Source organism: Thermobia domestica, chromosome 11, assembly GCF_964235325.1.
Source record: "Thermobia domestica chromosome 11, izTheDome1.hap1.1, whole genome shotgun sequence".
NCBI classification, from domain to species: Eukaryota; Metazoa; Arthropoda; class Insecta; order Zygentoma; family Lepismatidae; genus Thermobia; species Thermobia domestica.
The window spans coordinates 88,271,292-88,286,865 of record NC_137464.1 but is presented as its reverse complement, the minus strand read 5'-3'; the positions used below and the strand labels follow the sequence as shown (position 1 = coordinate 88,286,865).

The window sequence follows — 15,574 nt, the reverse complement described above, 5'->3', positions numbered from 1 at the left end:
AGATAAAAGCCCATGGATAAAAGTTTAAAATTCAAAGGATATTTAATTTATTTAGTATAACTACTACATTATGTTGTAATGCAGTTAATATGTATAAGCCAAAAAGAAAGCAAAAAAGAACAATTCAAGAAGTAACGCCGATGTCTGGTCTGATATACAATACAATACCCATATAGGAGCCAGTACATATTCACTCCGCGGCGTAGCCATCCAGTTCCAGTAATTTCACAGTAATTTATTTTAGTGATTGTAGTAATTTCTTTCATGTACGTTATTATTGTATATTTGAAATATTTTATGTTTAAGTTATTTGAAATAAACTGTGGCTTTTATATGTAAGTTTCTGTCACTTATTTATCTATAAGTATGGAAACACTGTCAGATCTTCTATGTACAGGTATTTCCTTCCTGATAAGATCGTTAGGCGTAATGGGAATTAGGCCAAATGAGAATTGCTATTTCACCTAAACTAGCAGATGTGATTTTTACATGTGATTGACAGCTGATAAAGTGTTAGGTAAAATGAGAATTAGGCAAAGTGGGAAGACACCTATGAGGTGTAGTCGGAGTGCGTTTTGATTAGGTTGGTCAGAGGTATGGGATGCTAAGGCAAGTTATTGCCCCCTGGCGATAACTAGCCTAGTTATGTCACTGCATATACAGTGTATATGATAGTGCAAGTATCATAACCGTGTACAAACTCAGAGTTTCTAATTTATCAAGAAATTTACTATTTTTTGTAAATAATAATAAAATTAGGGTACTATTAATAACATGTATGTTCTTATTTTTTTTTTATTTTCAGGGTGCCGGCCGGAAGATGGTGTTCCGGATATGACTGTTATCTCGGACATTGATGACGTCGGCATCAATAAGAACTTACACGTTCGATATAAAAGGGACCAGATTTATGTATCCTTTTCATTTGTCAACTGGCAAATATACAAACAAACAAACTGAGAAACGGTAACTCAGTTGCTATATTTTATTTATTTATTGATGTAGTTAAACAAGATTTGCATTAATACTATAAGAAATTTAAATATGTCTTCTTCATTATTTTTTCTGCTTCTTGTTCGAATTCGAAACGTTACAGTGTTACTACTTAAAATAATATTTATGTAAAATGGTGAATATTTTAAAATTGTTAAGAATTGTTGTAAAATTTTATTCCCAATTAAATATGACGTCCATGAAAGTCTCGGCTAAAGCAGGTAAGTTCCCTGGCCATTTTATTTTGCAAGAAATTAACAGTAGATTAGGTGTTGGAGGATTTCTTGTTATGGAAATTTGTTTCTGGTTCATACCTACTACGGATATAGGAAATTTCAGGGCGAGTCACTGATAGAAAATAGTTTATATTATATTACATGTATTAGAACTTACGAAAACAAAGAATATATATATATATATATATATATATATATATATATATATATATATATATATATATATATATATATATATATATATATATATAAGTAAACTATAATAGATAAACAAAGCATGCACAGTTAGCAAAATAAAGCTAGTTTAATTGAAAATCCAGTTGTACAGAAGAATGTTCGGTTCATATTGGACCGAATTAGATAACCCACTGCCTGCTGTCCTGAGCAGTGTGTGTCCGAAGTTGTAGTGAATCGAGTGTGTGTCGTGAAATGGCGCCTAATTTAAACTTTTACTGGATAGGGAATGTCCGTCATGGCCACTTTCCATGCTCAGTTTTCCTACATAAGTATAGTGAAACAGTGTCAGGAGAATGGTTTTACGGCCAGGGTGGGGTGACTACTGCAAAAACTTTTGTGGCCCATTACACAAACCAGAAGCTCGCCTGTCAGTTTTGAATCAACAACTTCCCGGATGTTGAATTAATCGATTAAGTCTCGTGAAGTTTACCTGTGATCTGCCGATCTGATATATACTCTTCAACTTTTATCTGTTTTACCACCTCGAGAATTAGTGTACTCAGTAAGATCCTGAATATTCGTCACGTCCACCAAATAAACATGAATACTTCTGGCATCATTATACCAGATTTGTTGTTCCGATTCCACGACAATTGAGTTGAGAAAGAAAAAAAAAAAACTTGGATTACATGGCCGTCAAAATGGCCACAACATTGAGCATATTGTGTAAGGTATCTAACGGCCGTCTCAATGACCATTATCTTATCGTGTTCGTGTTAGCGAATAAACTTATGCAAGGTAACTTCACAACTCTTTCTTATATATTTCTAGTCTTAAATAAGATGCCATTTGATTCCTTATCCATTTATTTCTCGACCCAAATTCAACACAATTTACATGATCCTCGTACTTTTATGAGGTACGTCGTCTCTTCTAGTACTTGAACACAGCTTACCCATGTTCACTTTCTTTAACCGTTTCCAAAGTAGAAGAGTTTTTCTAGATTTTTGCTATAACCTGGTGTATTATTATTATGTTCTAAATGTTGATAATCCATGTTATCGGTGTGTGTTGCCCAACGTTCAATTCTCGAGGGAGCATATTTTTTTTATTTCTGGTTTTGATCCAATATCGTGAAGAAGTTGCAGAGCTACTTGAATTAAGAAGTACTGCAGTCCATGCAAGGAAACGAAAATAGTAAGAGTCAATGTGCTAATCACATATCAATTAAAATCGTCTGGTCGACCATAGCCCTTCATAAACAGTAATACCTGGGAATTGATTTTACTTAGTTTATCATATGATTTTATTATTGTTGTTATTAATTTAAGAATATAGTGAACATATTTTAACCTTAGGGATAACTTTTAAAAGAATTTACTTTTAATATGAAGTTACTTAAACATAGTCGTCTCGTTGATAAATTCCGAGAAAAAGAATAGAAATAGTTCAAGATATGTTTGAATATACACTGTACGTACAGTATATCTTTGTCTAACTTGAATACGCAGTTCCTACTGTTGATATATAACGGTTCTCAGTTTAAACGGGTTGTTTTCTTCGTATATTATTAGGTAGAAGCAAGACTAGTTGCAAGAAATAACTAAATTTGGAGATCAACAACAGATCAACAAGGAAAATTACTACATTGTATATGTATGTGTGTTTTCCTGTTTGATTAATTCCTAGAACGGCAACTGTACATTGAATCGCTTTTCTCGAGTTGTGTGGCGCCATCAAAAGTAGAACAATTCATCATTTGAATATTTGAGAGAGAGAGAGAGACAGTATTTTCGTCTACATACATGTATAGGATGAATGGAGACAGGAGAGGGAAGTCTGTGGATATTGGGTAAGATCAGAATATATTAATCGCCAATCAAAGCATTATTCATTACTTTGTCGAAGATATATATACAGGGTGGACTATATACAATATGTTGATCAGTAGCGTATCTAGGATTATTTTTAGGGGAGGGGCAATGAGAGGGCCACTAAAATTTCAGGGGATCGGGTTCACACACACACACACACATATATATATATATATATATATATATATATATATATATATATATATATATATATATATATATATATATATCAAAATAATTAAAGACGTGTTTCAAAGTTTTTAAATATTTCCCTTAGAAGACAAGAAAAAAGGGTGGGGATTTGCAATTCTTAAAATAACATCACTATATCTTGAAATTCTTTATAAGTAGAGACATGTTGATTAAAAATGTGTTTCAGTTTTCTGATTCTTCCTTTCTTAGAAAGGAAGAACAGGCAGGAAAAATAGGAGAGCTTAACTGTTATAATAAGATGATAATATCTCTAAGTTCCTTAAGATTATAGATATGTTAATCATATGAGAGGTACGAGGCCGTAGGCCGAGCAAATGTGGAGATCTGGATTTCGAAGGATTTCGAGATATAGCCATGTTATTTTGACAGTTGCAAACCCTCACCTTTTTTCTTCCCTTCTAAGGAAAATATTAAAAAACGCTGAAACGCGTCTTTAATTGAATCAGTCATTTCGAAAAGGCTATATGTCCATCCCCACCACATTTTCATTTTAGTGCAAATTCGAGACGTACGCGAAGAAACGCAGATCCATGTGAAAACCTCAATTGTGTGGCCACGTTATGTTACGTATCCTACACTATTGTCTCAATATCATCGATGCCATTGTACACGTCGAGTTTGCAATCCAAACTTTTTTCTTTCTCCTCAACAATTTACTTTGGTGGATATATGGCCTTTTTGAAATAACTAATTCAATTATTTTAAATGAAAACATAAATATCAAATTTCATATTCTAATCTTAACGAATTTCGAGATATAATCATCCAATTATAACAGTTATAACTCTTCTTCTTTCTTCTCTTCTAGGGAAAGTATGTTAATAATCGGTGAAACACGTTTCTAATTATCTGAAATAAGAAGTCTAAATACCGAATTTCATGTCTCTAACCTTCAGAGATTCCGAGATATGGACATCTTATAATAATAATTATTAATCCCACCCCTTTTCATAATCGTAATTCCTACCTCATTGGAGTCTGTGTCCCATAAGGTTTTCAACGAGGTATGGCTTATATCTCTGTGACAATTAGGGGCGTCGCTAGGTCTGCCAACGTCAGTGTAGACCAAAATATTTCGAAAAATATGTGCAGAATGATTTTCGTAGGAAACACGTTCGGATTTTTTTTCTCACTTGATACTGAACTTTGTACCCTTGGCCTATAACGTCTGGCGTACACGTGAAAAGATTTTTTTTTCCTGCGTACGTCAAGTAACAGTATTGCAAGCCTCTCACAAATTCTGAAAAAAAAAAAAAAAAACATTAAACAAATCTTCTTCTATCGGCTTGGCACGGGGTGGCACAAAAGTTAGCTCGTTGGAATCTGTGTTCTATAAGCTTTACAACGACATATTGTTTGTGTACCTATGACAATCAAAAGGGGTACTAGGGCAGCGAACGTAAAGGTCTAGGATTTTCTTGAAATCCCTGTTGGTCCTGAAAAGGGTACTGTGCAATATCAACACATGAACAGGGTCTCCACTCCAATGTGTCATTTTTCAAATGGTATTGAGCTTCTTATTACAGACTTCAAATTTAAATGTTAAACGAAAATTTACAATATCACATTTACTATTCACGTTTCAAACTAAGGACGCTACAGCGTCACAAATATCCAAATTATTGAGGGGTCTACTACATAAATAACCAAATTGAGACGGACGGGACGAGAGCGATGCACATCCAAAGTAACTTAATATCGAATACTATGATTGTAATATGACGCATTTCAAATAAATATGAACAAAATTACAAGGGATTGAACATTTGGCCTTTGTTAAAATCTTATATATAAAAAATAAACATTACATCTAAGGACGTACATGGTTTCAAATAGACGAGAAAAGTCATTTTGGGGTTTATAGCAAGTTGATATAATGTTAATGATGATACTGTTCATTAGCACATTGTAAATTTGCAAATGAATTGATGACTGCAGAAAGGGTCTGAATCTATTTTTTAATATGAATTTCGTTTGCGTTCACCTCCGGTGCTTGGGGTCCCTGGTTCGATCCCAGCTCGCGCCGTGTGGACTTTGTGGTGGACAAACACCGTGCTCGTGGGTTTTCTAGGGGTTCTCCCGTTTCCTCCCACTTTCTTCATTTCACTCATCTCTCATCATCACCGTCTTCTTTAGCCTGACCGGCATAATCGTGGGACGTCAAATTTAAAGATTTCATTTTTCATTTTTATGAATTTCGTTTGTGGACACTTCCCGATCACCTAGTGGTATATGTAACTTTCTGTATAGGAGGGACTGGAGTCGAAGGTTTTACAATATTGTAAATGAAGCGTTGAATTATAGAAGTGCAGAAAAATGGTCATTGAAGAGACTTAAATAGTTTGTTTTTTTTCTGTAATATCTCAAAACTATACAAAAAAGATTCAGTTTTTTCTGCGATCATCGATTCAAATCTAGTGTGTACTTAAAAAAAAAAAAAAAAAAAACTGATTTGCAGTTTAGGGTTTTTCTTAGGAGCGAGGCATTTTGAGACGTATACCTATAGTTTAGCGTAAAATCCTAAGTACATGAGCTCTACCGCGAATCGAACCCGTGTCTCCCAGTATGGACGCTAACCGCTTAAATCAAAAAGGGATTATTTTTTCCATAGTAGGGAAACTTCCAATTTAATGTTACTGATCATATAGGAGAGGGAATAGCGCACAGCTTTTCATAGCTTGATATTAAGTTTCGGGACAGAGTATTTTGAACAGTTTTCTATCAATTCTTGGGACGATTTCTCTATTGAATATCATTTAAATTAGGAGATAATACGACATACATTTTGTGTATATCTCTATTCCTTGTCCCTAGTTGAACAAAAAGCAACTATTTCGATCAACCGAAACTCGTCTTGTAGACACAGCTGACCTTTGCTCTTATTATTTTGTTTCTGTCATGATAGAATGAAAATGTTATACTCACCTCGTTATGTCAAAACATATGACATCCACGACATTTGTGACTGCGGACTTCCTGTTTGAGATTATACAAGATGCGCTCGCTGTGTGAATAGAAGTTAATACCAAGTGATGACCACACACGCTAGAAATAATTATAGATCTCGTGTTGCCTTCCTACCATCCTCCCACCCTCTTGTACATTTTTCAGCTTAATCATCATCAACAGCAACGTTGGAGTATGTGGGCAACCGAGAGAGGAAGAGAGTACTTCATCCCCATATAGTGTGTCATTCTCTCACTTACCCCAATCTGTGCCATCCATACAACACCCTTCCTCATAAGTCAACGTTAGTGCATGCGTGTTTGGTGTTTGTGTAGATTATCGTAATTCAAGTCTCTTCTTCCGGCAGTGACACAACAACGCACTAACATCTCGCCAGATAAAACTTCTCTCATGTGTTCATATCAACTGCATCTGTTTTATTCATACTTTATGTCTTATTATCATTGTAAGCTATGCTGTTAAGTTAAAAGTTGAAAGAAAAAAGGTGACAGTAAGATCATACTCCATAATACATACACCTTGACCTTATGGTATCAGTAACTTCGTATCCATAATATACTTTATCATAGCAGTTACTCCGTAATATACCTTATCGTATTAATTTCGTCCGTAATATACCTTATCAGATCAGTAACTTCCTAATGTAACTTATATCAGTATCTTCGTACTCCGTATTATACTTCACCATTCAATGTTATATACGGTACTTCCTCATTTTAGTAACGCCGTACTCTGTAATATGCCCTATCATTTACTAACTTTTTATTTCGTAATATATCTGTCATTTCAGTAACTTCGCACTCCGTAATATACTTTATCATTCTAGTAACGTCTTAATATGCCCTATTATTCAGTAACTTCTTCTTTCGCAATATACCAGTCATTTCAGAAACTTTGTATTCTGTAATATACCTTATGATGTGAGTAGCTTTGCACTCCATAATAACAGGTTTCGTATCAGTAACTTATGTATCACTAACTCCGTAACATACCTTATGATGTGAGTAACTTCAGAATCATGTCAGATACAAGGAGCAATTTTGGAGAGGCCATGGGTTTTGGGAACAGGATTTTTGAAAGGCGAAAATTCTTTCATTTCTCCCGGGTTTCCGCAATGTTATAAATTAGGATATTAGAGCTTGTCATTTCCACCTGTGCCCTCGGAAATTATGCGAACTATACTTCAGCCCCGCCAACCCTCTGACGGATGAAACCCTCCCTTTGCTTAGGGAAAAGAAGTGAATGACCTCAGCTATGTTGCCAATTTGTCATTCACTCGTTTGGTCGCGACGAGTGATGATCGTAGGCTACTTAGAATGGCTAACAAGACAGAGGAGAGCAAAGTCCGTGAAATAATTCATTGTGGCAACGCTTCCACATCCAACAATTGAAAGATCTCGACTGCAGCAACTTGTTTCTCCTCTTTGGAGGGAGGTACGGAAAAACATACATCGATTATAGCTCCAGGAGGGATACACTTGAAATAGAACTGCTCTAGCAATTAGGAAGGAAAATAATTCTTCTAAATCTTCATCTGCACTACCTCAGAGGTTACTTGTATAATAAAATAATCAAGCTTTTCAGGGCCTCATATTGTAATAGATGTTTGGGAGGGGAAATTTTTTCCTACCATGCTAGTTAATGCTTGTTCGGAATTGATGGATCGACTTGAATACAGTTAGGGTTGAATACAGTAATGTGACTTCAATCTAACCCATCAATTTATCCAGAAAATATAACCAATACATATTCATTGATTGAAGTTTAAGGCCTCTTTCCAGCACCAAAGCTATCTAAAGCGTAACCTAGTACTTAACACTGGGAGTAAATCACTATTGGGTAAATTTTAACACTGAAAATTTTTAAAAGTATAAACTTATTTTATACATACCTTTGTTTCAAAATGTTTATATGAATTTTAATGATTTTTCACTTTGAATCTGCTCTAAAGAAAGATTTGAATTGTAACATTTTTTAAAAAGAAAAAGATCAAGTTACAGAGAATAATATTTCTTTTTACAGCGTTCACTAGTGCAGTAATAGAAGAAATTCGATTTGAATTTTCGACCATAATAGTTAAAATCACACAAAAGCTCTAAAAACCACCAAAACGAATAGAATAATTGTTTTGATTGTTAAAATCTATGTTTCCAATGTAATACAAAATGATCATTTTGATTACAAGAAATAAAGTAACTTTTTTCAAACCGCATTTACGCAACTATCTACTATAAGTACAATATTAAAATTCCACTCAATTTTAACCACCAATGATTGAAGCCAATACATTCGCTAAATGAATTATTACTTTGAAGAGTGTTTACTCTGACTTTATCATGTTTATTATTATTATTATTATTATTATTATTATTATTATTATTATTATTATTATTATTATTATTATTATTATTATTATTATTATTATTATCATCTAAGAGTGAAAAGTACGTAGCATATGGATAATGCTCTGTACTGATTTCCTTAGTAAACATATGGATTTCGTATATTTGTACAATACACCGCTGTCTGGATAACAGTGTGCAAACGTTAAATAATAATAATAATAATAATAATAATAATAATAATAATAATAATAATAATAATAATAATAATAATAATAATGCTGTTCCAGGATGTCTGACATGTAACAGTCTTCCGTATATTACATACGTCAGCTATATGTTATATACATCCATCTATATGTGAAATCCTGACCGCCTATATACAGTTCTTTTATTCGTACGTTCTTTTATTCGCAACATTTATACGGAAAGTACGTATAAAATATACTTTTTCAGTTATACCTACACTGAGAAAAATATTGTTGGTGACATACTTAAAAAGGTAGGGCACATGCGTAATTCCTATATTTTTTGGACTTAACGTACAGCAGACGTATAACTGAAAACGCATGTTTTATAATACTTTCTGTATAACTGTTCCACCTATAGGCTACCTACTTTCCGTATGAAACAATGTAGGCGGTCAGGATCTCACATACAAATGGACATATACGAGGGTTGGGGCAAAAGTCATGGCAACTATTTTTTTTTTCTTGAAGATATGTGAGCGGATCACAAACTTCTGTGTGTTGCGTGGAAGTTCTGCAGGCATAGAGTGTATGCAGAACAACAGATGGTCTCTGTGATAGCTGATAGTATCACAGCGAGGGCTGTGAAATCAGTCAGTTAGTGATTGTCGTGCGAGATGGAAGTAACCCGTGTTGAGCAGCGCGCTTACATCAAAACAGCCATTCTCCGAGGAAGAAATGCGATGGAATGTCACAGTGAATTAGTGGAAGACCTTGAGAATACCATACCGGACAGTAGCACGGTGGGTAGGAAAGTTTCAGCAAGGACGTGTGTCAACCAGTGGTGAGCAACGTTCGGGACGACCTGTCAGTGTGCGGACCGACGTGACACGTGCCGTCATCGAGCAGCTGCTGGATGAAGACAGACGATGGACGCTACTGGAGTTGGCGGAGGCAAGTGGCATCGAGGAACGCACCGTCACTGGATATTGCGCAATGAGCTGCAACTACGCAAAATCGCATCGCGGTGGGTACCGCATGCACTGACGGAAGCTCAAAGATGAATGCGCTGTGCAATATGCTCCGACCACCTTGCACGCTGGCAACAGGACGGGGATCAATTTTTGTCACGAATAATCGCCATCGATGAATTTTGGGCCAGGGCATAAGAACCAGAACTGAAACGTCAGTCCGCGGAGTGGCGACATGCTGGATCACCAAGGATGCAGACATTCCGTCAGAATTCTTCCCCAGTCAAATTGATGGTGATCGTCGCGTATGACGTTAGAGGTGTCATTGTTTGCCACTTTGTTACACATGGCAGAACAGTGACCGCACAGTACTACAGAGACTTCCTGGTGCGACAGGTACGACGTGGCGTTCGGGAGAAACATCCGGATCTTGTGGACAGTGCAATAATCCTGCACGACAATGCAAAACCTCATAAAGCAGAGTATGTAGGGCAGCTACTGCGACGTTGGAGATGGGAAGAATTGGAGCATCCACCGTACTCTCCTGACATTTTGCCCTGTGACTTTGATCTCATTCGAAAGACTAAGGAACCACTACGTGGTAGGCGGTTTGCAACACGCGAGGACATTGCTAATGCTGTGCACGAACAGGTGACCCGATTCGCACATGGTGTGGCCAATGCTGAGGCGGATGGTATTCAGCGCCTCCCACATCGTTGGCAGCTTGTGGTGCAAGTAGCAGGGGATTACTTTGAGGGTCTTTAGGCCCAAGTTTGTCAAGTCAACTGTATGTGTACTGTGTTGTCATTCTTTTGCACCGTGAAGGCCATATTGCCCTGTATACTACCGTAATAAATTAGTGTGTTACGATATTTCAGTGCTGTTCATTGTCCACACATGTAGTTAACATCTTGTCCTTTCGTCTGTATATGTCACATTTTCCAACCGGACCGATATCTTCAAGGAAAAAAAATAGTTTCCATGACTTTTGCCCTAACCCTCGTATAACATATAGCTGAGGAATGTAACGTAAGTATATGCATGTGATATACGGAAAACTGTTAGATGTCAGACATCCTTCATTAGCATGATGTAACATCTAAGGGCAGTGCGTATGTAGCATATGGATAACGTATGCTCCATTCTGATTTCTGTAGTAAGCAAGATGATTCCGTATATTTGTACAATATACCGCTGTCCGGAAAACGAAGTTTTCTCAATGTATCGTGTGCTGTACGTTAAGTCCAAAAACTACAGGATTTACACATGTAACCTACGTTTTAACGTATGCTACATACGTTCATTTCTCAGTGTACATTTTTAGTCTTGCTTATTAAATTTTCGTCGTTGCGACCTGAGGCCCCGGGTTTAGTGGTACATTCGGCCCTGTATATAATGTTCACTGATGCAAATTCCGTGTTATAAAGAAACGTGGGTTGCTTATATTTGTGGGCTTAGGATTTATAAAAGCAAATCGCGCATGGCAGCAGTTTCCTCTGAAATAACAAAAGAAAGTAAAGGAAGCATGCAATGTTACTAATTTTTCATTCATCTTGTTCATATCAAACCTCTTTAGACGATGACATATGACGCTGTCCTCTTATAGAGTGATGTAAGCAACAACATCTGGAATGATTTGTCAGACAAATTTTGCTTATCGTTGCATTTAGAGCGGATGTTAGAAATATTTTTTAAAACATTTCTTTCTTTTTTTATTGTTTATTTCTATCATCCACATCTTTTTTTTAGGAATCATTTTTTTAAAAGCTTGAATGAGCCTTTCTTTGCCTTTTCGGAGACTAATGTAAATAAACACTTGGGCTAAGGGTGGTGCTGATGAAAAGGGGTGGCACACAGATTCCTCCCCCTTTCATTTACATTTTTTAAAGTTTTTTTTTTATCTTTTCTTATTTGTAAATTGTTTCTCAGTTGCTAGTGGCTTCCTGTAATAACATGGTCTCCCTTCATTAAACCAGTATGTTATAGGCTATAAAACGTGCTTTATTCAAACCTTTAGTTAAAAAAAGAAGAAGAAGAAAGAGAACAGTTGAAAAAATAAATATAAATGTAAGAAAATTAAAAAGTCAAGATATACACAATATGGTTTCTTGGATTTTCTTTAAAAGAAATACGAAAAAAATCTTTAACCTGTTTCTTTTTTCTTTTTTTTTTTTAAAAAAAAAGCAAAAAATAAACTGAACTGCTTTGTCAGACATTTTGTACGCCATATTTAGCTAACCACTATTCAAGGATGGTAAACTACGTTCCTCTCATCTCGCGTCTATTGCTGGAATTTGGTCGGAATTATCCTCTTAACACTTGCTCGTTCATTAACATTCCTTGCCAAGGCAAAATACTATCTACTATAGTTACTATATTAGGTAATTTACAGTGGAAGACGATTTTTTTGTTGTTGTTGCAGGATACTTACTGTACGCTGTTATTCAACACATGGTACAGCAGTTTTGTAACTTTTCGTCAGTTAGACCTAATTGTTTCAGTACGGTATCTGTAAAGGATCTAGAACTCGTTGTAAACTCTTGTCTGAAACTCGAAGCAGTAATTTTTTAAGAGAGGGTGAAATATTCCTTGCTTTTTTAATATTATTATTTTCAAAACGTACAAAAAACAAATTTCTTTTGTCAAGGATGGTACTTCCCTCTGATCTAGTGACTAGCACGCGCGGAATTACCAGTTGAAAAGCATTGACCGCATTATGGTGGTTTTATTCACTGTAGGTCCACGCTTCACATACTATAGCTTTTGTGCTGAAAAGATACGCTGAACTTCAATAAACTAAGAATGGGCGAAAATTGTTTTTACAAAAACCTCCAAAATCAGTTCGTTTTATTCGCCGAAACTGTTCTCCGTTTTCTCTAAAAGAGTTTAGTTGTATTTGCGTTTAATGTCCCATTCAGCAGCGAGGCTATATGAGACGTGGACCTACTGATTAACGTGGAATTTGAACCACACGAGCTCCCGCCGGGAATCGAACATGGGTTTATCTTCAAAAGAGTTTCATGTTTTTACTGAAACCAGTGTAAATTTTCCCCTAACCCAATGAGTAGTTTTTTCCAAGTAGGCTAACAAAGAACCAATAAGTTTTGGATAAAAAATAGTTTTTAAAGCCAAAACCGGTCTTTTTAGAAAACCGAACCGTTTTTTATTTAAAAAGTTTTCAAAAACCGGTTTCAGTTTTTCTTGATAAAACAAAAATCTGGCTTTTAGGCCCACCACTAGAATAAACAAGCAAACATTGTATGAAGGATCTCAGTTTTTGATAACTATAGCACAGCATCTTCTATCAAACATTAATCAAAAAGTGCAAATGAATGCATATGTAATGAAACCATAATTACTGTTATCCTTAAAAGTGTAGAGTACCTACGCCATCTTTGTTTAGTTTTCTTTTAGCGCATTGATTCATCTGAGGAAATATTCCTGTAATTCCTTTCAAATGAACTGAAACTTTAATGGTTTAATTTCTACTGATTTTTTCAACTTTTGTTAAATGTTGCTTGCTTTGTCAAAGTGATCTTGTATTTTATACATACAATATAAACTCAATACTACTTAAATCTATTTTGAGTTATGAATATCTATTAGTTATGTATCAAAATAATAATAATAATAATAATAATAATAATAATAATAATAATAATAATAATAATAATAATAATATTATTATTATTATTATTATTATTATTATTATTATTATTATTATTATTATTATTATTATTATTATTGCAGTGCATGTCTATCATAAGCATTTTGCAAGAAAGTATTCACCTAGAGCCACCAAATTGTGTACAAATTTAAATCTTAACCATATCTAACCGCGTATGAAGCAGTTCTTTCTATTTTCGGCTTCAGGAGGCGATTTGCAGGGGGATCAAAATGTATGCATTTATCGCTGTTTCTAAGAATGCCTTGCCTGTATACAACCAAAGGACATTTTGTCTTAGTCTTTTTTATTCAGGTTTTGCATTTAGACCCGGCACCGGCGGGTGCTCATAGCTAGTGTTCTGGTTGACGTGGTCAATTGGTTGTCAATGACTTCAGAATGAATGGACAAATTTAAATATGGTGTCCTTTGACGTAGAGAGAACATAAAATTACTGTACATAACAACTACGAACTCAAATTTGTTCACTGTTTCAAAAGTTATTGCACATATATAGAGAAAAAGTATTCACTGTACAGTACGCTTCTAACAGACTGTTTGCAGGTAACGTCTGTTACAGCCAATAAATTCAATCATCATGCTTTCTCCCTTAAAATTTTATTTCCCTCACGAAGAAAAATAAAAGAAACGAAATTATTTCTCGTACACGAGAGCAACTAACCTTTATTGGGTAATACAAATGTTTATCCTATACGAATATCTTGTTTATTTGAGTAAAGATATGTGTACACAAGTCGACAACCTCTTCTGAAAGTAATTAGCTGAACGGATGATTTACCTCCAATCTTTTATGTACTGTACTGTAATTGCTGTGTCCGACAATATTGTACTCCAGCGAAGAATTGTCTTGCAGTACCGATGCTTGCAGTGGCGTATTTAAGGGGGACCTTCCGGACTTAAGCCCACCCGAAATTTTATTTACTACATTAAACTAAATGAAATATCTTGCAGATTTTTTACATTTTCAGGAATAAAGATAGCAAAGCCCCCCCCCCCCCGAAATAAAATCGTAAATACGCCACTAGATACTTGTCTTCATAGACTGTTTTAATATTATCCATCTTAACCTTTAGGCCATTAAGAACAAATAAACGGCAGTTTTCGTACATTTTACGGTCGTATTTATCTTCTGTATGTTTCGTGTTTGCAGTTAATCCTCTGTACGAGTGACAGTTTGAGTTTTCCTGTAAATTACCTGAGTTTTCGCTATTGAAAAGAAAACATCAAAGCCTATGAGGAATAAATCGAATTATTTCTATTGTTTAATTTAAGAATGACGAAACCTGTGACGATAGTAGGGTTTTCTTCTGACTGCTGCACCCCAAGGTGGATTTTGGAGAACTGCATTCCAAGGCGGATGCCTATTGCGTATCATTCTGGAGCATATACATAAATATTCTTGTTATCTTGTTTATGATGGTGTGGAAAGACATCTGCCTTAGAGAGGTTGTGACACGCTTATGTCAAATGCTCTGTTTGATAGTGTACTTGAAATGAAATTGAATATAATCCTACTTTCATCTCGTCAGACGCTTTCATATGTCTTGAGTACCATCTATTTGCAATCTGTAAGCAGGATTATTTGAGAAGAAGTCGTATTGATGAAAACAAGTATACCGGATGGAAGACAAGGAAATTGCTTTTTTTTTTTTTTTTTTGTTTTGTTTTGTTTTGTTTTCCTCAATGTTAGAGCGCTCGCGTAATCGCTAGCTAGTACCTTCCTGGAAGCACAACGTTTTAGGTGTAATATTGCTTCGGATCTCACTTTAATAGTAGCCCCGTCCTTTATGACTTAGGTACTACACAAGGACGTTAAGCAAAATCTCAACCAGATTCCCACGGTGACTCGGGAGTAGAGCGCTTATTTCTGGTGCGAAGGGTCATTGGTTCAATCTCAGAGGCAGTGTCGGACTGGCCTAGTTGATGGC

The 15,574-nt window shown here is 35.4% G+C and overlaps 1 protein-coding gene across 4 annotated transcripts in view; it reads left to right on the top strand.

The window, feature by feature from the left end:
* Positions 1–15,574, top strand: part of Myo81F (unconventional myosin 81F) — a 483,573-nt gene that overhangs the window by 68,031 nt on the left and 399,968 nt on the right. For all 4 annotated transcript variants that reach the window (XM_081730773.1, XM_081730776.1, XM_081730774.1 and 1 more), the window contains exon 2: positions 806–912. In XM_081730773.1, coding sequence (XP_081586899.1) covers positions 806–912 — 107 coding nt within the window. The remainder of the gene's footprint in view (positions 1–805; positions 913–15,574) is intronic.